The 24,349-nt window shown below is 37.4% G+C and overlaps 1 protein-coding gene across 8 annotated transcripts in view; it reads right to left on the reverse strand.

The window, feature by feature from the left end:
• Window positions 1-1,972: 1,972 nt before the first annotated feature.
• Window positions 1,973-24,349, reverse strand: part of msi2b (musashi RNA-binding protein 2b) — a 381,083-nt gene continuing 358,706 nt past the window's right edge. For 4 of the 8 annotated variants that reach the window (XM_036143327.1, XM_036143325.1, XM_036143323.1 and 1 more), the window contains 4 exons: window positions 18,449-18,628; window positions 14,202-14,356; window positions 8,159-8,229; window positions 2,001-7,044 (listed from right to left, as the gene is read on the reverse strand). In XM_036143327.1, the coding sequence (XP_035999220.1) occupies window positions 8,188-8,229; window positions 14,202-14,356; window positions 18,449-18,628 (377 nt within the window). In that variant the 3' untranslated portion in view covers window positions 2,001-7,044; window positions 8,159-8,187. Of the gene's footprint in view, window positions 7,045-8,158; window positions 8,230-14,201; window positions 14,357-18,448; window positions 18,629-24,349 lie in introns of all 8 variants that reach the window. The other 4 variants (XM_036143330.1, XM_036143329.1, XM_036143328.1 and 1 more) reach the window with 2 other exon arrangements.

Genomic DNA, 24,349 nt, shown 5'->3' on the forward strand with positions numbered 1-24,349 from the left:
ACCTCTAAGTTTCCAGATTCAGTCACAAACTAATCTGTTTAACTCCTTTACTTCAGCCCATCTTCAATTGTTTACACTCTTCCCTGGGATCCATCTGAGGAAAATGGGAGTGAAGCAGCCTCCTCCCAGGATCTTTCCTGGTGCCGGTGGAGACCACTGAGGGGCAGCAGAATTACACCCCAGCTCCTGCTTTTCAGCGCCGTTCCTTCCCCAAACTGGGCTCCATTAATCCTGCTGTAGAGAGTGACCTCGAACGACCCCAGGCGCCAGGATCTGCCATGTGTGTGTGTGTGTGTGTGTGTGTGTGTGGTCGACCGGAAACGTGGAATGGAGGACTGTGTTTGGACTGAACATAACTGCTCCGTCCTGCACACAGCTGAGCGTCCGCTTACAAGATGTCACCGAGTACAAAATCTGATGTGAGGACTGGCCGCATATCAGAGTTGTTTGTGTCGTCTCATTGTGGACGCAGCGTCAGATTCATTTTCTTTGGATTAGAAACGCAGAAATACGACGCCAGAGTGGAAACAAGTAATATAACAATTCAGTTTATTTTAGTTATTTTTCCAGACAGACACATCAATTTCTGGACCACAGTAGAGGATGGAAACCTTTCACAGACATTTTTTTTTTGTCAATATTATTATTTGAAAATACAAATATAAAATTAGACTTTCCACATTTGATATGTGAGAGACCCCCATCCATTATTATCACCATAATTATTTCAGAATATTTTACAATAGGGCTTGAGCAAGCCATATGATAACCTGAAAGATGCTTTCAGATGTCAGTCAAGTCTGTCTGTCTCTCGCCATAAAAAGTCGGTTAACATAAAAAAACAGGGGCAAGTGTTAGGAATGGGCCGGCAGCAGCGAGGAGAGCTCTGTGCTCGGCCTTCAAACACATGGAAGCACAGCAGAGCCTCTCGCTGGTGGCCGTGCGCTCTGAAAGGGCGTCTGGGCTCCACCCCGCCCCCTCTGGGTGTGCATTCTGCTCCGTCCAAACTCCACAGCACGCCGGGGGGTGAACTCATGTTGGTGAACGTCAACTAATGACCATGTTTGAACTAAATGAACGAGGAATTATCTTGTTTACAGCTGAGGTCTCCAGTCTAGTATTATGGAACAAAGTCAAATGGGTGAAAATTGCAAATATATATATATATATATATATATATATATATATATATATATATATATATATATATATATTCCCATGGACAAAGACACGCACACACACACACACACACATATATATATATATATATATATATATATATATATATATATATATATATATATATATATATATATATATATATATATATATAGCTAGCAACCGTTGGTATATTTAGCAATGAAAGTGGCTGAGATGGTTTGTAGGAAAATTCACCCTAAAGCATGACCTTACATGAGAACTTGTGTTATTTCTGTCACCTTGACGAGTTCAGTCAAGGTTTCTGAGCTTGAACTGTTTTTATATTTATATCATGCAACAAGAGGAGCCAAAACTATAAATAAAAAGTGCTTGCGAGTCACTTTGTGGCCTCGGAGACTAACTTTGTGGTCACTGGGACTGTATCCAGTATCTCTCAGAGAAACAGACACATTGTCCGGTTTAAAACCATTAGCACCACTGGGAATAGGGCTTGCTTTTTTTTTTTTTTTGGGATAAAAATGCTCAAGAGCATTCCACAAGCATTCAAAGTCAGTCGAGAGTGACAGTAAATAGAGCAAAGTCTGAGCCTTAGGGTGAAATGATTGGACTGCGTTTACATAAAATAAAACTATATGCATGTCTAGGACAGAGACATCAGAAGTGTATGCAGTTTCTGGGTTGGATTTTCCAACAATGCATGGGAACATTAGGGTTTGGCCATTGCCTAGCACTTGCCTCGAGATTCAAGTTTAAATGGATACGGTAGTACACTAAAAATGTCAACACCATTCCAGGTTGACTTTTTTTAATCTTTTTTTTTTTTGATTACTTTTTTTTTCTTAAACTTAGACCCGTCCCCTCTCCCCGAATGGATAAGCTAGTCTACTAAGATGTGTAACATTCATCAGCTGTAAACTGCTGTCAGTTTGAGAATAAATGAAATTACAGCAACAGAGCCATGCTACCTTAAAGTCCAAGCTACAAGATACAAAAGACTCCTTCATTTTGTGGTATTGTGCAAGGAAAAATTATCCATTTTAAACTTTCTCCCCTTGTTTAACTGAATTAACGGGCAAATTATGCCTAAGGAGCCACCTAGAGCTAAACTCATGTAAGTGTGCAATTGTGCATATGAATGCAGAGGATGTTGTCTTTGTCTGAATAAAGCTGAATGTGTCCACATAAATGAATGCCACTGAATAAATGGATTCTTGTTAAATTATATGTGGACATCAGACAAAGATTGGGATGGAAAGTATTCATTTTAGAGTATCTGTGTTTTTCTAGTTTTGAAAAAATCCTACTTCTTTCTTTAATGATTAAATATCAATAATCTCCTTTTAAAGCAATACATTTTCCATTGGTCTAGGAATACGGACATTTAAATTCATTGAAATTAACTTACCTTTAAACAAAAACAGCGCCTTGGAAGAGTTTTTATAGCCCTTGAACTTTTTCATGTCATCGTGCAGCATCCACAAACCTCAGTGGGTTTTACTGGGGTTGTTTGCGATAGACCAACACAAAGTGACGCAGGAAGAGTTTGAAGTGGAAGTTAGATGATACATGAATTTGAAAGGTTTTGACGTGAGGAATCTAAGAAGTGTGTATTCTTGTAACTCTAAATAAAATTTAGTGCATTCAGTATCTTCATAAGTCACATATTTAGTGTTCAGAGTCCACCAGTGATTTAATTTAATCTATATTCTCAACACAACTGTTTTAGAGGTAAAAGGTGTGAGAAAATTCAGCAAAATTCAGAAAAGTCATGGACTACTGAAATCCAAACTTTAAGAAAGAGGTGCAAGACCGAACCCATTGATTATAGAAATCTGATTTGCAGTTTCCTAGAAGCCTTGTAGGGCCCACAGTAAACCTGTGTAAAGGGGTGCTCAGTTAGAATGAGATAAAAATGTAACTTTTTAGCCTGCATGCAAAATGCTAAGGCAGGAAATGAACACCTCACATCACCCTGAGCACAACTTCCCTACATCTGAACAAGGCGGCAGAAGCGTCATGGTGTGGGGATGTTTTATCTTCGGCTGCTCCAAGAAGACGTGAGGAGCTAAACGGCCAATCTGACATGAAAACCTGCTGCAAGACTTGAGATTAGTACGGCTATTTTACCAAACTTTCAGCATCTAAGTGTGCAAAGCCGGTAGAGACATATTCCAAAAGACTTGCAGCTGTGAAAGGCGGTTCTGAAATGTTTTGAAATTTGAAAACAAATGCACTTCGCACATTTCAGATTTTCATCTGTAAAAAAAGAAAAACCGTGTATCATTTTGTTCAACTTCGCCAACATGTTGATCTATCGCAAAAAAAAACAAAAAACTATAAAATGCATTGAAGTTTGTGGATGTAACACAACAAAATATGAAAGCGTTCAAAGGGCATGCAGTGAGGTGGTTTAAACATTATGAAGTGGAGTTATACCATAGGAAGATTGGTGCACTGAATTCAGATACCTCTTCATGTTCTGCGTTTAGGAATTAAATTTCAATTATAAAATGTTCTTAAATCCAGCAGTGAGTTGCTGCTTTAAGATGCTGGTCTGGTTCTAAACTAAATTAGACCATTTGTTAATCTGTTGGCAAACAAACTGCTGCTATTACTTATTTAAAATCTTTTTCTTAATTGAAGTCTGTTGTTGTGGAGTTTTGTACAGTATCACATCTGGAAACTGAAATCATTAAATAATGGCATCCAGAAAGTGATTTCACTTGCATGATTAAAGACCTGGAAGTATTATCCAAAAGTAGTCATGCCACAGGCAGCTGGGGAGTTTCCAAAACATACAAACAGACATCTGTGTGGCTGATAATAGGAGGACTGGTGGTAGGTTTGCTAAACAAAAGCGTATTTCTGACCATTTCTTTTCACTCTTCCTTCACATAAAAATCCTGTCCTGGGACTTAATCCTCCTAAAGAACAATTTCAAACTAAAAGCTCTGCATATCTAGCATTAGCATTTAAGGTAGTATGGCACACCCCTTTATAAACATTCAAGGGTGGGGATCCAAATAATGCCTTGTGTACAATTCCATCTTACAGCAACAATTTCTCCGTTGTTCATCCGTGAGAACTTTGGTTAGCTGAAACCATGTTAGAGTGGCAAAAATAAACCAAAAAAAAAAAAACAAAAAAAAAAAAAAACCCAAACCTAAACATAAAGATCAAACATACAGGGAATAAATTACAACGAACAGATATCAGAACAACATGATCATTGAGAGAAAGATCTATCTTGACTGGTTCTAATTCCACTATTCACTACAAGTATTATATAAATGAGTCCTATATAACATCTACTTTGTAATTACAGGAGATAGAAAAAGAGCGCGAGGAGGGAGGGGGCTAAATATGAGAGAAAGGAGAGGTAGAGCGAGGGAGAACAACAAAGCACTACACTGGTATCAAAGACAGCACTCTGTTTACAAGTTAACTGTGATTTTTTTTACACACTAATGAAGTACATGGATGAGCAACAAAAGATAGCGGCACCTCTGAGGATGGGGCATGGAAAGAGAGAACGTAATGGATGCACAGTACATTTTTAATAGTATAATACAATTATTAATATAGAAACCACAAAGTATCAATAAAACTCTGATTAATCTTGAAATCAGCAAAGAAGCATCTTTCTTTTTTTTTACTTTTGTATTTCTTCTTTTTCTTATACATTTGAACATTACAAGTTTTTTTTTTCTTTAAATTATTACTTGATCACACCTCCATATCATTTACTTTAGAAGTATCCAGCATATTTATTACCTGTTTGTTTTTGAAAGAAAAAGGAAACAAGTGCATGAAAAGAAAGGAAACTGATAAAACTTAGAAAACCAGACTGCACTCTGGTGTGTAACATTAATAATATTATTAATCACTCGCGGTCAAGAGTGAAACCTTCCACCACACGTAGATACGGTGTAAAACCGAGTGCGGCGACAGATCGTGAATAATTCAGTGTCATCTTTTGACCCTGTATAAATATCCTAAGGTGAGACGTGGGTCTAATATATAGAAAGAAACCCAAGCGTACGCTGCAACACGCCGGTTTTTAAATCCCGAGCTGCTTGTCCAGTCGGGAATACGTCAACCCCCCCACCCCCCACCCTCCACCCCACGACCACGAATAAATCCTTCATGCTGACTCAAAGCACAGGGCCGTTTGTAAAAAGCCGACATACACATGTGCAAACAAGAGGATGGCCTGTACTTCACATCTCACAGTGCAGCGATAACTCGCTTTGAAAATGCCTTTCAGTGTTTATTCTTCTTTCGGTTATTTTTTTGTTTTTATTTTTTTTTTGCCCCCACGTGTACGTTCGGCACTGGAATAAATTAAAAACTCGCCGATGATTCCACGATAGAAGTCACGAAGGCTGAGGTATGGTATCAAAATGCTGACTTTCCTAATTCATTCAAAAAAGATCTAATTCAAAGAACAAGCACTATATATATATATATATATATATATATATATATATATATATATATATATATATATATATATATATATATATAAAGGCTCAAGCAGAGAGCCCAGGGGTTTTGTTCCGTGAGGCGAATCAGGAACAAGCAGGACGAAACAAACGTTAAACACATATACAGCTAACAGGTTCCTCTCAGCAGTAGAAAAGTGTCAGGATGCACAGAGCTCTGCAAAATGCCCGCTTCAAGTTCGAATCGTCGCGTCTCTTCGTACAGTGTGCTTTGGATAAAAATCATCTTATTTGTTTCTCCCCGTGTCTCCCACTTTGAAGCGATCCTGAAATCGTCATTGCTGCTCTTTCTCTAAAACAGCGTTGACTAAACTCACCGGTCATAAATTTGCTGGTATGACACTTGTAAAATGATTCCGCTTTTAGTATTTACATGGCTGTTTGTCTGTAGATTTGTTGTACCATCCTTTGAGCAGAAAATTAAAGATCCCAAAACAAATCAAAAGAAAACGTAGAATATTGTTTACAGCTTTTGCTTCTATTCACACGCTAGAACATATTCTTTTGACACACCATCACAAAAATATGCTATTCTCTCACTGAGTTGGTTATATGCAGTGACTGGAATAATATGTACAGCTACATTTCTTTTTCTCAAGTTTGAATTCACAATGTCGTTATATGAAATTTGTTATAGCATATATATATATTTATATATATTTATATTTCTACACAACAGAAACAACACTTATAAAAAAGGACCATAAAAATATTGGAGTCCTCTTTGTATTGCCCAAAAATAGGTAATCATGGTTTACAATGAGACATCACAAGAAATAAAACAGCTACTAAAATTTATTACTTAGATACCTTCTCTTTCCAATTTCCTTAATTTTTTTGCTCCAAGTCTTTCCATAGTGAGCTTATTTTTTAGTTGAAAGACCAAATGCAAACATCCCAACCGTTTGTGTTTTATTTTTTTGCCTTTACACTAACCAATACGAAGATGAAGACGTGACTTGCAGATATTCTTGGCTCTGACCCGCCGTACTTTAAAAACAAAAAACAAAATAATAAAATGCACTTACAAACTACAAGAACATAAGAATTCGAGGTTAAACTCAAATGACACACTAGAAAGTAGTCAAAAAGAAAAAGCTAAGGGAAGAAGGAAATCGTTGAGTGAAGTTGACGTGGAACATCATACCAAACCAGGTTGTAAAGGTATAGGAGGTTTGGGTTATAGTACAGCAGTTGTTTGTTTTTCTGAGATGACAAACATTTTTTTTTTAATCTTCTTCTTCTTCATATGGTTCCCGCTTTTCGCTCGTTTAGCCATCGGTGACGCTGTAGTGCTTGAAGTTGGATAATCATCACCTGCACACAAAGCCAATTAGAAACTCCGTCCTGTCTGTCCCGGGCCACCGGATATACCCTGCTGAGTAGTGAAAGAAAGGGAAAGGCACAAAAAAAAAAGACAAGGTTAGTAAAGTACACGAGCAGAAGCACTGTCACCTGGGACAGTCTTTGAAACAACACATTTATACAACTTTCCAAGAAACGTTTTCTGAATGATTGTGGAAATAAGGAACCTAAAAAAAAAGAAGAGATGCAGGTGGAAACGGTTTGCTTCACATTTATTGCCATCTATAGTAAAAAATTTGAAAGGTCTGAAAAAAAAACTGTGATTTAGCTAAAAATGACCTTTTTTTCTATACTGAAGGCATAAAAACCAATGCAATACTTAATTTTCTTTAGGCTGAGATTGTGCTACTGTAAAAAAAAATCTAAATATTTTTACACAGGGACCTCAACCAACGTCGAAGTTGCCGTAACTGTGCTTTAACTATTGTGAATGATACAAGTGTTTGGACATTAAAAAAAAAAACAAGAAAAATGACATCCCACTGTTGAGAAAAACAAAGCCAACGTGGCTCTTTAAATGAAATTTAACACATCAAAATATTGCACCAAGGAGCTTTGGATATGCCTTGCATTACATCTGCAGAAATTGCTGCAGAAATTGTTTTTTTTTTTATTTCCGGGATCTCAAAGCCTAACAATTCGATTGCACAAACCAGTAACAATTTTAGCAAAATGGTTAAAAGGAGAGAAATAATTGTTAGGCCACTTAGAAAAATGAATTATAGAGTTTTTCTGATTAACAAATAAAATGTGCTGCCGTTTTTTTTTTTTCCTGTGGCAACGTGGTGTTGACACACTGAGTTGTTGACATGTATGCTATATGATATATAAAGCAAGATAATACTTGAGGATGAATGCGTTTTAAATGTTAAAATGAGAAGAAGAAAGAGCTGGTAGTATGTTGGCGTGTGAGACGTGAGCAACTAGCAATCACACGTGTTTTTTTTTGCCTCGAATGAGACATTATTTTTTTGGTTCTTTAAGAAGAGAGAAACGCTCCGTCACGCACGCACCTGTACCACCAGCTCCAGCATTTCAACATAGAGGGGTGAAAAACAGCAAAGGATGTGATGAACACACGTTAGAACAAGACTTAAGAGAAATGCACAGTAAATAAAAGGCAATACCTCTGATGAGATAGCAACCGGCCACCTGTTCAATGGTATCCGTTTGTAAAAGCTGTCGCAATCAACGGGCCCTAAAAGTGTACAGTTAGTGCTGTTGTCAGTATGCAGTTCAAAGACAGAAAAGTAAGCATCACATCAATTTTTGTGTTTTTTTTGTTTCTTTTCCAGCTAGCATGAATGTGAATGTTTTTTTGATTTTACTGGATCATGTCGGCTAGAAGATCTTTTAGAAATACAGAGAAATTACAACTGGAGGAATGACTACTGGAACAGAAAAGAGATTAAAAAGACGTAGGTATGCTCAATAAAATAAACGAATCATACTGTGTTTAATAATTCAAGGATACAGTCGGTTTAAATCTTTTCTTCAGCAACAGGGGAATGCCTACGTTATGAGTTTTTAGTCTGAATAAAAAACACGTGAAAGAGATAACAGTAACAATACACACAATCCCCATTCATGCTAACATAAACAACTGATATAATCGGACAGCATGCAGAGAATGGCATCATAAACACCCCTCAGAAGGATCAGTGGGTTTTTGAGGATTGAAGGGTTTTCATAATGTCGCTCAGTTATCAGGACTTGGTGAGCTTTCCTGCTGACAGGTCTCTAGAAACCCATGGATTGGAGCACAAAAGACAAGCACTTTCAGCAGCGATTATTTGTCTTTATCACCTCAATCAGCTAATTGCACTCTAATTGTCTTGCATGGGGGAAAAAAAATGTTAAGATCATTACTGCTTCTTCAGAGTGACTGTTTTCATACTGGCTAAAGGGGTTAATGCAATCAGTGGAGTGTGAGACAGAGGGGCGAATCAGTGAAGCTGAAGTCATCCATGAGGTTGTGAGATATAGTGATTATATACGCATTCAGTACAGCAGCATCCCTGACAAAGAAACGAATTATAAAGCACGTTTTAGTTCTGAATCATTTTCTATTTTAATGATCTGAATAGAGAGCAGGAAGTCAGAAGCTGCTTCACCTCGAAGCTTTGCGGCTCTCTTTTTGATTCACTTTGTAATTCTCAAGTGGTGATTTAATATGTAGTATTATAATATACAAGCTGGTATTCTGTAAGGGAATCACAAAGCTTGGCTTTAAATACAAGGGAACTTCTAATACATTTCTAAAGGATCGCTTTCATAAACGAGCCATCTTTGCCCTTTTCACAAAATCATATGAAATTAAAAATACTGATCACTGTGGCTTGTTTTTATATTCCTCTAAATCATGGATTGTGTTTAAAAACTGTTGCAACAGATGTAAAATAACTGACTCGGTATCCATCATTTCACTATCTGCTGGTAAATCTGCCCTGAAAATGAGCCAGCCTGGTCTTTCATAACAAATATTTAGCTTCCTACGCTGAGACCAACAGATTATGGCATACAGCCAGCAGACCTAAAACAATTATTAAGGACTTTGCTGTGAACGCACAAAAATAACAACCGCATGCATTTGGATATCATAAATCAATTACAGAGGTTGCAAAATGAAAATGAGCAATGTTTGCCTTCTTCTGAGCTATTTGCTCATTTGTTCTGTGACACTGTCAACAAACAGAGATGCATCAGGAGGGCCTCACAAGTCTTCTAATCTGTTGTACAGATTCGGTAAATCTCCTTCACCACATTTATATGTTAAAACTGAATGCAACATGGGATTCTGAAACATATGTATTATAAAGCACAGAAATAACAGACAATGAAGTGATAAAATAATTTCTATGATACAGAAAAACTAACTAAACTTTAAATAAAAAAGGAAAAAAAAAAACATCAAACTACTTGTAGAAATGCAAAAAAACCCTATTAAACAATAAACAGCCCAATAAAACAAACACAGCGGTCAGTTAGTCTGGTAAGAGATTTAAAGTGGAAAATGTGGAATATGTTGAAAGTCACTATTCATAGTGTTTTATTCCAAAATTTTTAAATCAAAGCATACTTTCATGTGCATGCCATGCAAAGCTGTATTAAAAGACACATATAATTTTGGTCATCAAACACATCTGGATGATTGCTTTATGAATCATTTCTTTTTACAATAACACTAATAGTCAAACAGACTGTATTGGCTGCTGCAGCACTCTATCAGTGTAGTGTGCACTGTAGTCAGATATCTGTGGATGTCCAGCTGAAGCGCTAATCATTTACGTTTTATGACATTCAAAGCAAGACACAAAGTTTATAAAGTGGGAGAACAGTCTTTTCCTTAAGATTTAATCTGCCAGAGATGAACTAAAACAGCAATGTAACATGTTACGACCCAAGTTACCAACGAGTCATATCAAAATAGAGATGAAACATGCTAATGTTAGCCTAGGACATCAGCTAACTGTTTCACATGAAAACATTGTTAGCAAAAAAAAGACAAGAATGCATTAAAAGTTTTTAGCTGTATGTGCGGACTGAGATATATGTCCAGAAACAAAGGAGAGCTACGTGAGTTGTAAGAGACCCATTGAACATAATAGCAGCTCTTTTAACCTAGCTAACGCATGAGGTCACTATGGTTAACCTGAGCTTCATCTATAAGCAAGTTTAGAAGGACTCAATAACAATACTATCGTAATAATGTTGAGATATAGTGCGCTATTTTACAGAGTTTCCAGACTTTGTATTTAATTAGGCATTAAAAGGAGGCTTGGTACCAGAAAATGCCTGAACTTAAATAACCCTGGTTGGTATCTAGGACACACATCTTCATCAGGGCATGCCTACTAATTACCTCCTTTGGAAGAAGCAGTGTGTCTTCTAATAGTTTATACGGTGCCCTTTGGTTCAGTCACAAAATGCAGCACAAAAAAAATGCTTGCATACTTAACCAGTTATTTAGTGAGGCCGAAAAATGTAAACTAAGCCCACTGTGGACTAAGGTTTTTTTCAGTGAAGATTATTAACTTTTCACTGAAAGATACCAAACATGAAATATAATCTCATACATTGTTACTGCAGATATTCAGAAAGATGTTCATTTTCTGCAGTTAGTAGACTTTGCAGCGAAAGACTTTCTGCTGTGAAATACAAAGGAGAGGATGCAAGAAACCATTTGTCCAGAGCTAAGAGAAGGCAGGACAAGATGCAGAAAAGACTGTGGAGAAATTCTGTTTTCCCCACAGCACATCCTGAATGGTGGATGAGAATGGTGGAAGTGCTAAAAGCTCTTAGGAGAAAAATGTCTGTAAGTAGCCTGGAGCGAACGCGGCATGGATTGCATCGTTACATGCCCTCCCAGAACAACATCTCTAAGACCTTTCAGGACAGTACAGAGTCTATATGTGAAACGAGTGTAATTTATTTCTTATTTCTATATCTGCATCACTAATGTTTAGATGTCTGTGAAAGTTGTTTTGTACAGAAACACAGAGAATGCCTAATGTTTGTTAGTCTTTGCCTTTGCTTAAGTCACTCTGTGAAGCCAAAGCAAACTGCTATTTTCAGACTCCACATGTACTAAGTGATTGATGGTAGCACTGAAGAAGGGTGCAGAAGGGTCCTCTGACTTCTTCACTTCATGCAATGCTGGAAAAAAGAGCTAATGAAAAGGTAAAGGCTGCAGCTCAAGGAGTCTATCCAGCTTTATAGATTTATTACCAAACTGGTTGACATTTCTGGGAGCTACTTGTGTGTATCCTGCGTTAAGATTCTCCTGCAGGCTTTAATAAAAAGATCACTCTGAGTTTTAAATAACACAATAGTTTACTCTAACATTATTATAACTCCCAGAGATATCAGGGGTAAGGAGCATTTTTGTAGGATTTTTTTTTTAATCATAAGTGCTCTTGAGAGTAAAAGAAAGTGAAATTGATCACTTTACAAAGTTTAGGACTTAAACAGTGATCTGTGCTCATCCACGCAAAATTAGTTAACACTAGCTGATGGAAAAGCCCTTTATTTAGCTCCATCTCAGCTCACCATTATAGTGTAACACTTAAAAGCTGAGACGGCGACCAGCTTCTGATCTTCAGGGAACATGGAAGACACTTGGAGAGGCAAAACCTGTCTGAAAGTGTTGCTCTAGTGATCTGGGACATATGGGCTTCTAAGATTAAAGGAAATTTGTTTTGAGGTGGTGAAGGTCTAAGAGGTATATATATATATATATATATATATATATATATATATATATATATATATATATATATATATATATATATATATATATATATAACAACAAGGGGGGATCGCAAGGAGCATTGCATCATGCAGCACAAAGGAGGGTGAAGCGTGAACGTAGTTTGCATCGAGCTAATAAAAACTAGCGTGTTAGCTTATTTACACAGGGATGAACTTTGATGTTGCTCTCAAACGTTGAGGTTATTTCAAATAAACAACCAACTCTGGGGGAACCCCTGATACATACATATATATATATATATATATATATATATATATATATATATATATATATATATATATATATATACATATATGCTGATTTTGAATATAATGCTATCAACAGACTAGAAAACAATGGTCAATTACCAAATCATACCCACATATCGTATCTCCACTTTGGTATTTCGTTCTACCCAACTCCCATTTTGTCTCCCTCGATAAACCACTTTGTTGTCAGTACTTAAACCATTGCATAACAGTTTATTTTTCCTATGTAGTCAGGTTTTGTTCATTAATTATGGAGATGTATACATTTGAGAAAATGCTGTTACTACCCCAATTTAGGCAAGTTGACTCTAATAAAATACAAGAGATTATAGTCCCCCATCAAACCAAAACCCTAAGCGACCTCCTGCCTGTAGAAATTATCTATTGGAGTGATAGAACCACATTCACACAGAGTGCACTAAGAGTAGATTTTAGAAAATTACTTTAAATTGTCTGTTGTCAAAGCAAGTACAAAATGCCTCTCTGTGGTTATGTATTGCTCCACTTATAAAGCATGTCAAACAACCAAAACTGCACAGTAAGTAAATCATGAAGGCCAAAATGAGTGGCCTCTGCAATAATATAATTTGATACAACTCTCTAAAAAACCTGATTTTTATGGAAGCTCAAATTGCCACTCTGATTACACTTATGTGCTCACAAGAAATCAGCCTAAATGTCCCTAAATACCCCACTGGTACTCTAGAATGTAAGGTATTTAAAAAACAAAAACGGTTTGTCAAACTGCATAAATTGTAGATGTTTTACAGCATTTGCATAAAACAGATGTTTAACTAATGAAACCACTTTTAGGGGGGTTTCTTTCATGTAATAGTCAGTGTTTTAATAGTTGGAAGCTCTAGATTGCAAGCAAGCCAGTACAGCCTTCACATCCTTTCATTACAAAGCTGATGCACAGTTTGGTTGACTGCATTGTCTTGCTGAGAGCAAAAGCAAAGGTTTCTGCTGGAACTGTTCAACATCAATGATGCCTTCACATTTAAGCCATGTTCTCTGGTGCCGCCACACGAGTCTCATTGAATATTAGCAGGATCATTTCTCTCTGCTTTATGCTAATGATTCCCAGAACAAATTTTGATTTCTACTTTGATCTGCTAGATCACATGACGGTTTTTGACTTTTAGTCCATCATAAATTCATTCAGAATCAGAGGAGGTGGTTAAGCTTTGTCTCCACACGATTAACTGGAACTGCACTGAAAACATGCTACAAGCCAAATTATTAATAAGTCATATCAGAAGCATAAACATGTTATAGTGTCGGCCTAGCCCCTCAGCACACTGTTCGGCATGAAAACATTATCACAATGAACCAAACACGAGTTTAGTGAAGACTGTAGCTGTACATGAAGACACGTACAGATAGAAAAAAAAATAAAATAAAAATAAAAGCAAAAAAAGTGGGTGTTGGTATCATACACCACCTACTCCTAAGCTAAAGCTGGGCACAAAAACATCCTAATAAGGGTATCTCTATTTTCGTTTATGTGTTGTGAATTACAAGATTAGGGGAAATGTGAAGGGATGTAAATTATGTGCCTTTCCTTTGTTCCACATTTTAACAGTGGTAGTGGTCTGGATCAGTGGGTTAGTTAGACAGTAGACAGAATATCCGAGTTTAAATACTCACAGTAATGCTGGGGCCAAACCCAGAGCCAGGCTGAGGACTAGCAGCACTGATGTAGTTCCCCACGGCTGAATCCTGGTTGCTAGGTCCATACAGGTCAGCCACGGGCCCTGGACTATTAGCACCGGGGAAGCCTCCGGGCCTCGACGGGTTAGCGCCTGCATACAAACACACGGAAGAGCAAAGTAGTTTAGGGACACTGATCACTCATCAGAACCATGCTTTCTCAATCTGGCCCAAGTGGACACATTTGATTTGAAAGAACACATAACTGGATTCATATGTTAGTCTCAAGGGACATCTTAACAGCTTATACTGCATGTCATGAGATCATATTTCTTAATTTAACATAGAAAAATCTGTGATGTAGAATTTAGGCCTATTTTTCTTTAATTAAGGGTGAATCCAGTATGATTCCAATAGAGTCTACATGCTGTGTGTCTTATGCACACAAGAAACATTCGCTTTGTTTAATCATGCACAAAGAAAACAGGCTACAAACTTCCATCATGCTAATAAATCTGTAGGTTGCAGTGCTCTCATGCATAATGTGAGGGAGTACTTCTAAAATAGCAATTTCTACTTATCAAACTATAATATTATTCAATATTTAAAATTTCTCTTGAGAATCTCAAACCCAAACCTTTAAATTATAGTTCGGACTTCTTCTATATTATTAAAAAAAATGCCTAAATGCTGCTTGTATTTTGAATCTGTTAGAGTAACTTCCAGTAAAAATATGTTTTTTAGACAGGAGAAGGAGGCAATATAAAAGGGTGACCCCGAGTTCGTTTGGAGGTCTGAACTTAGAAAGAGATAAAACAGAAATACTGTACAGAACTTACCACCTTTGCCCTGTGAGTAAGAGCAACTCAGACTAATAAAATTCCTTTTGAAAATCCATATGCCCACTAAAGGCCAATAACACAGGCAATGCAAGGGAAAAACAGGCAGGGAGAAAGAAAAATGTGGTGATCTCTTAACAGCAATCTCCTTTGCTGTCAGCTCCACATAACCCTCCGTCTCACCCTTATTCACACGCAAACTGAGAGGGGGGAAAAAAGTCGTACAGTGGCATTCAAAAGAAAAATTTTCCGAGCAAAGAAACAGCTCGATCTTGTGTATATATGGGCTGGCGAACCCTGCGATGCCTGAGAGGAGGTCTTTGTATAACACATTAAAAACCACATAGTGTGAGAGCAGAGCACTCAATGTTGTTGGTGCAGACAAACACAGTAGACTTGTCGCATTGTTTAATGTGTTACTGCTCCATCTATCAAAGCTATATTACAAAAGTTAACTCCATTTATAGGAATGCCTCAGATATCCATTTATAGCACTCTAGGAAAATGAAGCCATTTCACTAAACACACATCTCGAAGTGTTGACACTGCTGTTTGACTGTAAAGACTTTAAACAGCGAGCAGCTACTGCTCTTATCTTGCCTGCACAGCCCACAGTGGGCTAGCTTATGATATAATTAAGCAGTTTTTCAGTTGAAATGGCAATCCTCATTATCTGTAACTGGTGATTTTTATTGGAGTGTGCCATCCCTTCGAATATCCATGCATAACTGATTTTCTTTTCAAAATAAAAGCCGAGGATGCAGTGATGGTGCGTTTACAACTGAAATATGGGCCGGATTGCTGGTCCATTATAACTGCAGTTCCTATATTCATCAGTTTAGTTTGCTTATTTAGTGCCAACTAATGTCTTAACGCACGTTACAAAAGTAACTGATCTGATTTCTGTACATAAATATACAATCAATCATACCAATAATACATTAGTATTCTGTGTTTAGTCCCATCTAAATGGATATATAGATGGAGAAATATATATATGGAGAAAAAGGTCATGTAATCACTTACAAAATTACTAAAAAAGCCATAAAACGAATGTGAGAATGTAAGCTTTATTCCTGATATTTCTCCTGATCATGGGGGTGAAGAATTTCCTTTCAAACTGAGAAAATGCGTCTTTAAGAAAATTCTCAAACTGTTGTTTTTGGGGAGTTTAAATTTGCCTAAAAAATACAATTGTTTTGTGCCAAAACTGTATACACAAAGAACTTGTCCCAACAATGGCATATGTGTAGCAAATTTAAGTCTTTGAGTTCAAAATTTATCCTGAAACGAAATTGTGACTCACAAAGCACTCTGGGATGTAAAATCAATTAAATCAGAGATGTGGCAATAAACTGCTTGCGACGAAAATTGGATGATCTAAAGCTTGACCAACACTGACCAGTGGCCAATTGGAAACTCAAAGATACAACGTTTTTCCAGTAAGTGAATGCAGCATTTTCCAGCGCTAAAACAACAATCCTCAGGGTTGAGGTTCAGAGAAGAAGGCTCAATGTTTCACTATCAGGAAGACATATAAAGAAAGGCTAAGGAAACACAGTAATACAAGAAGCAATATTAAACGAAACTGTACTTTTTATGGAGGGAGCTACTTTTAAAGAGAGAGTAAGCCTTCAGTAGATAACAGGAAGGCTAAATACTATAGCAAAGTGGGACTTTTTTATTTTCAGCTTTCAACCTCTCTCGTGGAGAATGATTGATTGGGAAATAATAGCAACTTCATTGAAATCTCAAAGTTAAAGGATCTACCCTTTTTTTTAGGAATACACACAGACACTGCTGTTTATACAGTCATTAGCAAAGTTAATCTTGTTTATCTTGTTATTCTCTAATATAAGATGCCTAAAACAACATAAAATGTGATCTCTTTATTAATTTTGCCTATTTGAAAATATTAGTAAAACACTGTTTGGTATGATATTTGGTTCCTTATTAAAAGCAAGACAGAGAAGTAGACCAAAGTTTTTAAGACAATTCAGAATTGGCGAAGCAATGATGGCAGGTCGAAGCTTCGCAAAACTATCTTCAATCACCCAGAAAACTCTGATTGGTACAAATATCTAAATTCAAACACAATAAAACACTTTAAATTAGCTAATCTTGGTATTTAGCAGATGAAAAGTATTTGGCAATGCCAATTTAAGTTAGGTAATGTGACCAATTGCAGCCAACTGGTCTATATACATGGAAGAACCCCAACATACTTTTCTTCTTTTATGTTCTTAAAAGTTCATATAGATGGTGTTATTGTCCCTAAATCTAACATGAGGGTCAACTCAGGATTAAAAAAAGATTCCCCCATAATCGACACATATATGTGAATCATGTAATCAGGTTATCAGGAGAGCATGCGGGATTGCCGCCCTCTGTAAAATTAGACATCCAGAGATGACAGGGAAGTACAAAACTGAGAGATCTTACAGAGGAAAACACTGAGGATGTAAAGAAGCAGATTGCCTACTAGAACCTGAGATTATTTTTTTCACAATTAATACTGAGATCAGTGAATCTCTCAGAACAAGTAACGCAACTTCTGCGTTCAGGTCAACACCGAAACAGGATTTTATTCAACAGTTTCCTCCAGACAAAATAAATATTGATGGTTAATGCACAACTGAATTTTAGTTTTTAAATTTTAATAGTTCAACTAATTAGGATGACTACTAGTTTCTCTAAAAGAATAAAATTGAAATCCTTTTAATGAGACTCTTTGCCATCTACGTGCACTATCTTTCCCCCTTAAATCTCATTTCTTGCATTTCAAACCGACCATAAAAAAGAGAAAATGACACAACGCAGCAAAGATCAAAGTGAGCACGTAGAGTGGCTGTATTTATTATGCAAAAAATGTTTTCTGTTAAGTGTTCAATGTTTTACAAGCATCTCTGCCTAATAATGTGAGCAATCTCTCCCACACTTAGAAGTCTTAAGGGTTTCAGAGAAAAATGGCACTCACTCCTCCTACCTTTACTCTCATCTTCGGCTGTTCAAAATTCATATATACCTGAGCACTGCTAGAGAGGCCGCTGTACTCTCTGACATCATCAGTAATTACTTTGTTCACATGCAAATGAAGGAGTACATTCTGTATGCGTTGGCCCCTCATGTGCAAGCAGGGGCTGGGGAAAGAAAAAAAAATCTCTGCAAAGAAACAACAAAATCTACATCTGAATTTGAAAAAGGAGGAAGAACATGCAATGCTAATTTGTCGGCAAGACGTAATTTCGTAATCTTTTTCAAAGGGGATTTTTTTTTTTTGTTTTGTCAATAAAAGTGAAACAAATATATGTTTAAAATAAAAGAGTTGATCATCTGCATGAAATAATGTCATGAATCAAACGGAAAAGTCCAAAATGTGGATGAGATAGATGCTCAGATACAAACCTGGGTTCTTAAACTGATCCGGGCTGTGTAGGTGCTGTAGGGGGGAGTTGCAGGCGGAGGTGGCATGCTCACTGTGCAGCATCTGAGCCGCCTGGGGCCCCAGGGAGCCATAGTCAGCAAAGGAGCAGGGCCCCCCCCTCTGGTCACTGGGCGCAGAGTAAAACCCATAATCGGGGAGGCCTGGGAGATACAGTATAGGGTTGGGGAGGGGGGAGGGGGAGGGGACTCCATCATTGTGGAAATCAACTTTTTCATTGTCAAAGTCAGTGTCCAAATTGCTAAGCATAATGCGCTGGAGTCTTATACCATCTTTTGATTACATCGGTTTTAATTGGCCCTCCCCGCCCTCCCTCCCCAGCAGCTCCTGCCATGTGGCCAAACCCCTCTTCCCTTTTCTGCCCCCACCCATCCCACCCGGCATATGGCTCTTATTTGAGATATGCAGCTGTGGTGTGAAATCTAGCTCTATAATTCGGGCTGCATATATTATCAAGCTGATTGGGTGTCATTATAATAGCAACTCCTGTGTTTTCTGACTTTATTTAGCTTGACCGAACCCAAACTTAAATAAAAAAAACAAAAACAGATATTAACAAGAAAAGACAGACATCCTTTTTTTTATGACAGCGTGACTTTGAATCTTACAAAACCTTTCCCGTTTTAGTACATTTAGGATTACCAAGATTGTCTCTATTTCCCAACTCCCAGAATAAAGAGAGAGAAACTTTCTTAAATTTTGAAGTTTACGCATATTTTCTTGGTATTGGGTAGAATTACGTTTTAAGCTGTGTGACTTGCAAAAACCATTTTGGGTGTCTTGTCCATGGGCTTATCACAATAGTTAGCTGGAATTTCATCCTATTCCTCCAGACAGAACTGGTAAAACTGAGTCGGGTTTGCACTATGCCTTGCTCACACATGTAATTTCAGCTCTGTTAACAATTGTTCTGTATTTGCCCCTCCAAAAATGTATTTTGTTGACCTGAAGTTACTTTGCAATAAGGGTGTTTTCACATATAGTTTTTTTCAGTTGATGAGTTAAATAATGTGTAACTTTTTTTTTTCTATATAGAGAAAATATGTCCTTATGGGAGTGGCCAGTCTGTTTATTGGTCAGATGTGTCCCAGGCGGGAAAACCAAAGGTAAACACAGGAAGCAGATGCTGTGTGCTGAGATACCAGAAAACATAGAGTAGTTAATCATATAATATTATAATTTGTTTGTTTCTCAGTTTTATTTCACTATACTGAATTATTTTGGGATGTCTTGAAAGATGCACATGGTTTTATGCTTTACAAAAAGTTACACCACCATTGTTTATGTTTGTTCACTCTACTTCAACCCACAATACAGCACATATCTGGCTACAACAGGGTGTTTGGACCAAACTTGCACTGTACACCAGGTAGCTCTGTCTGATCACGTTCAAACCAGAAACGAACCGCTCTGCAGTTCATTTGTAACTGTACTGAGACCACCTTCTCCAAACAGTCTCGGTACATTTGTTTTGTCCACACAAGTTTGATTGAAGTGTAGCCATCAACGCAAACAAACCGCTGCGGGGGTGAAATGAACCAGAGTTAATTTTAGATGGGCTGAACACTGCAGATGAGACAAAACACCCTAATCTGGCCATATTCTTAGGGTCACAGTCCATCTACAAGACCTATTTTGAGTCAAGCTTTAACTACCTCACTGTTGTCTGCAGAGGCTGCTTCTCTATCTTCAACCATGACAAGCTTTGTTTTGATTTTCCCCACATTGCACAAGGAAGAATTATATTTGAGGTGCTGCCTTCAAATTATGGCTAGTACTTTAACACTTTAATTTAATTTAATTTAATTAACTACAGAAAACAATTCTGAGTTAAAAAGTAACATTAAATGACACCAGGGAATGTAAACCTCTGTGCTATCTAGTGTTTATATGAGTAAATATCCGATTTCCCAGTGCGAGTGAGCACAGTCCATAATGATATGTGATCTGAATAGAGCTCCAAGTCCCTGGTGTGTCTTGTTGGTTGCGCTAAGCAAGCAAAGAGACCCGAGGGCATCAGACCAGGGGCTTGCACACCAAAAACGGCACTTCAATTCTTACCTGAGTGCCTCACAGGCTCCACGAAGCTGCACCCACCTCTGCCGTTGTTGCGTGGAGTTCAGTACAAATGCACGGATTTTAGAGCGCAGTGAATCTGGAGCAGAATTTGGTGCGCAAGCCCCATGATGGTTGATGACCAGGTTATATCATTAAACAGCGCTAGATAACAGGAGTAAAAGTATGTTGAACACTGATTTTAAGAATAAAGTTCACAGGTGATCATTAAAAGAGACCTAACATTTAGAATCTGTAGCTAGACAATATTTCTGACGGAATGAGACAATCCTTGTGAAGTGTGAGGGAAGAAACAACAGAAAGTTGCTATTTTTCCCTTTATTGTATGAGTATTCCCCCCCCCCCCAAAAAAATTGCATCGACTTAGAAGAGAACGAAGTGTAAAGATACTGGTTTTCTTGCCATAGGATATCTAATTGGATCAGTATGGTTGGACAAAACACTGCATGAAATCAAATCCACAGCATTCCTGTTTCCACAAAATCCAGGTAGAAATTGCTGTGCATCATCATTATGCACATTTCAGTCTATTCATTCAGTCATTGCTGCTTTAAATATGCCCACAGGTACCATTTACACCCAATGTTGTGAAATAGCCAGAAGCTTACAAGGCCGTGATATTAGGTGTGGCCTTTTCAAACATTTGAAACGCATAATAATCTAATTGAACGTATATTTGTGAATTTGAAGAAAGAAAAAAAAATCTCTCTCTCATTATCCCAGAAATTTGCAAACAAAAAACATTTGTAATTAGAACTGACCCAAAACAGGAAAAACTTTAATTTGATGAAATGTCAGAGAGAAAAAAAAAGTCTGTTTATAATAAATGCACAAGTGTGATATTTTAGGCAGGATCTATCCAAATGGACTGATAGAGAAGGGGGATGAAACTGGCAAATCATTAAAAAACACGTCAATGCATTTCTCATTTCAAACGGTCAATTCTCAGTGACGTACCTGAAGTAAGGAAAACACATTGCACTAATCAATAATCAATCCACAGCCTGCTTTCAGACCAGTAAAATCTGATAAGGTTTTTATGTGAATGAGACCCAGAGACATTAAAGTTTATTGATGATAAGCTTTTTGAAGTGTTTTAAGTACTCTAAGCAAGCCTCAAATTGGCCTCTTCAAGCTATTCTTTCTTTCACACAGATGGTGGATTATCAACAGTTTATAAAATGCCTTTCTGCAATAAATCCTGCTGACATTTATTGCTTGTTCTTTTAATCTGAGACAAGCTGCTCATATAAAGAGTGCAATTAAAAACAACTCTGATCCTGCTCACACCTCTTTGATAACGGAGTTAATCTACTCAGGAGGAGCTGAGATTGGTGACACAGGCTAGTCTATGCTGGGTTTCCCCTGCTGTTTGTGTATGTGCATCTGTGTGTTTTTTATTTAGGTCCTGGAGCGAATAGCCATTCAAAACCACTTCACCTCTCCCCATTCAGAGTGAGACAGTCCACTTCTGCCAAATGGAATGTAAGCACCAGCCATGCTTCTCCCCGCCAATGCTTTTTAGCACTCTGATCTCACCACTTGTGGGCTGTCTGCCCACTCATCAAATTATAGGCTCCAAATAGGGCAGGCTTCCCACGTACGTCACATAATGCCTGACACATTGAACAAAGCTCAAGAAGCAATCATTCCATTTACTTCACTTAGACAAATGTCACTGAAAATTGATTGGCCTTGCTAATGAGTAAAGCTGGATCAATAGAATAATTACAATGGGGGAGAAACATTCGACAATAGCACAAACCATGTTTATTGGGGATTCATAAGGAGGACGCTCCATTTATAGCACCAGTATATACCCAAGCAGGCACTACTTTACCTCAGACATATATGAGCACTACAGATCAACACACATCTGCTTTAATTCTTTTATTTATTCTTTATAAAGACATACTTTTTTGTTCTTAAATAATATACGTAGTATTCTATGCTGTTTTGGATGTTGTACATCTCCTAATCCTATTATTGAAAAGATGTGTACATGCGGGAGCTGCTAACTGAGTTTCTCAAGGCCCAATTAATGCATGAAGTAATGCATTAACTAATCCTAATCCAGATGAGTTATCAAGAATCTGTTTTAGCTCCAATTGGATTTTCTATTTCTATAAAGGAGTTGGGACTGGGAGTAGCTGCAGCTGAAATAGATTTTTATACTGATGACATCTTCATTTTTTATAGTGGCACTCTCTTTAAGTCAAGCTGCAGACCTTTTTCAGGAAGCTTTCGGTCAATAGAGCAGTCTCTGCTGAAACTAAAATGAGTTATAAAATACATGTATTTCATTCACTTGGCGTCTAGTCAAGAATGGCGATTCTTCCACTAGATGGTATCAGCTTAGAAAGTCACTACAAATATTTATAAATTCAGCTTGATGAAAATTATCCTTTGATGCTCACGTTGGACCTTTGTTAAAAAGGTTTAGACCTCAAAGGACCAGAAAAGGACTTGAACAATCTTTATTTCCATCTCTATTAAAAAAATTTAAATGTTCCTTGAGTGAAAATAGAATATGGCAAAAGTGCCCTTTTCTATTTGGATTTCTTTCCATTTTCATATTTGACCTAAACTTTAAAACAATAGGCTTTGTACACTTAAAACTGCTCTGACAGAAACACCTAATTATATTATTTAGCCATTCACTGGTTAAAAAATTGAGTTGGGATCACTTGGTAATGTTTCCTATATTTAATGTGTATTTCTACATTCGCTTTGTTTGTGTGTTTTTCTTCTTTTATCACTTTTCTAATGACACTTTTACCTAAAAATGTTTTCATTTATTGTTCTTGGGGCGACAGTGTCGCAGGAGTTGGGGAGTTCATTCTGCAATTGCCGGGTTGCCGGTTCGATCCCCTGCTCTGACTGTCTCAGTTGTTGTGTCCTCGGGCACTTTCACCTGAGTTGCCTGCTGGCAGGGTTCAGAGCGCCCGGTGGTGCTGATGTGTGGCTGCCTGACCCCTGTCAATCTGCTAAGGCTACTAACATCGCTCACCACTGTCAGGGTGTGAATGACTGTAGTGTAAAGCGCTTTGGGGTCATCAGATTAGTTAAAGTGCTGAACAAGCCATTTACCATTCTGTATGCCATAAGGATAAGGACTCCCTGGAAAATATAATTCAAAACAACCTTCCAGGCTAAATAAAAGCTTTATTATCACAGATATCGAATGCGAAACAAGTGGAAAATTTGGAAGTTAAAAGACCATCTTAACTTTTATTCCAGTTATACAAGCATCGGTTATGAATTTTTTCCAACGTATTCCACCCAGATTACCCACAAGTCATTAGCTAAAAGGTTGTCAGGCTACATCATAATGACTGAAGGTATTTATGGTGATTTTTCACAACCACGATTGCTCCGATTTTCTGTCTAAACCTGTAGGACTGGATTTCTCATAAGATCATCAAATATGTTTCTTATGGAACTTTACAAATGCAAAATTAAGAAAAAAACAAACAGAATAAGCTACTGTTGGCTTTGTGTGCGCTCAGGAAGTTTATGGTCATTGGGTGCAAGTCAGACTTCCTATTTCAAGTTGGATCTCAGCTCGGAGACAAAACATTGCACTGCACTTAAAAAGAGCACATATACTCTGAGAAACCATTACAAAAAGTCTCGTTAAGATTTAGCAGCATTATATAACTTATATAGACACCCTACCAATTCCTTTAATTGACTTCATTGCTATGAGTCAATTGGCCAAACAACACATGAGCTCAATACGAATGTAAATAAAATAGGCTTTCCCCTTTGAGAACGTCTTTGTTCTA

Source organism: Fundulus heteroclitus, chromosome 11, assembly GCF_011125445.2.
Source record: "Fundulus heteroclitus isolate FHET01 chromosome 11, MU-UCD_Fhet_4.1, whole genome shotgun sequence".
Lineage (NCBI taxonomy): Eukaryota > Metazoa > Chordata > Actinopteri > Cyprinodontiformes > Fundulidae > Fundulus > Fundulus heteroclitus.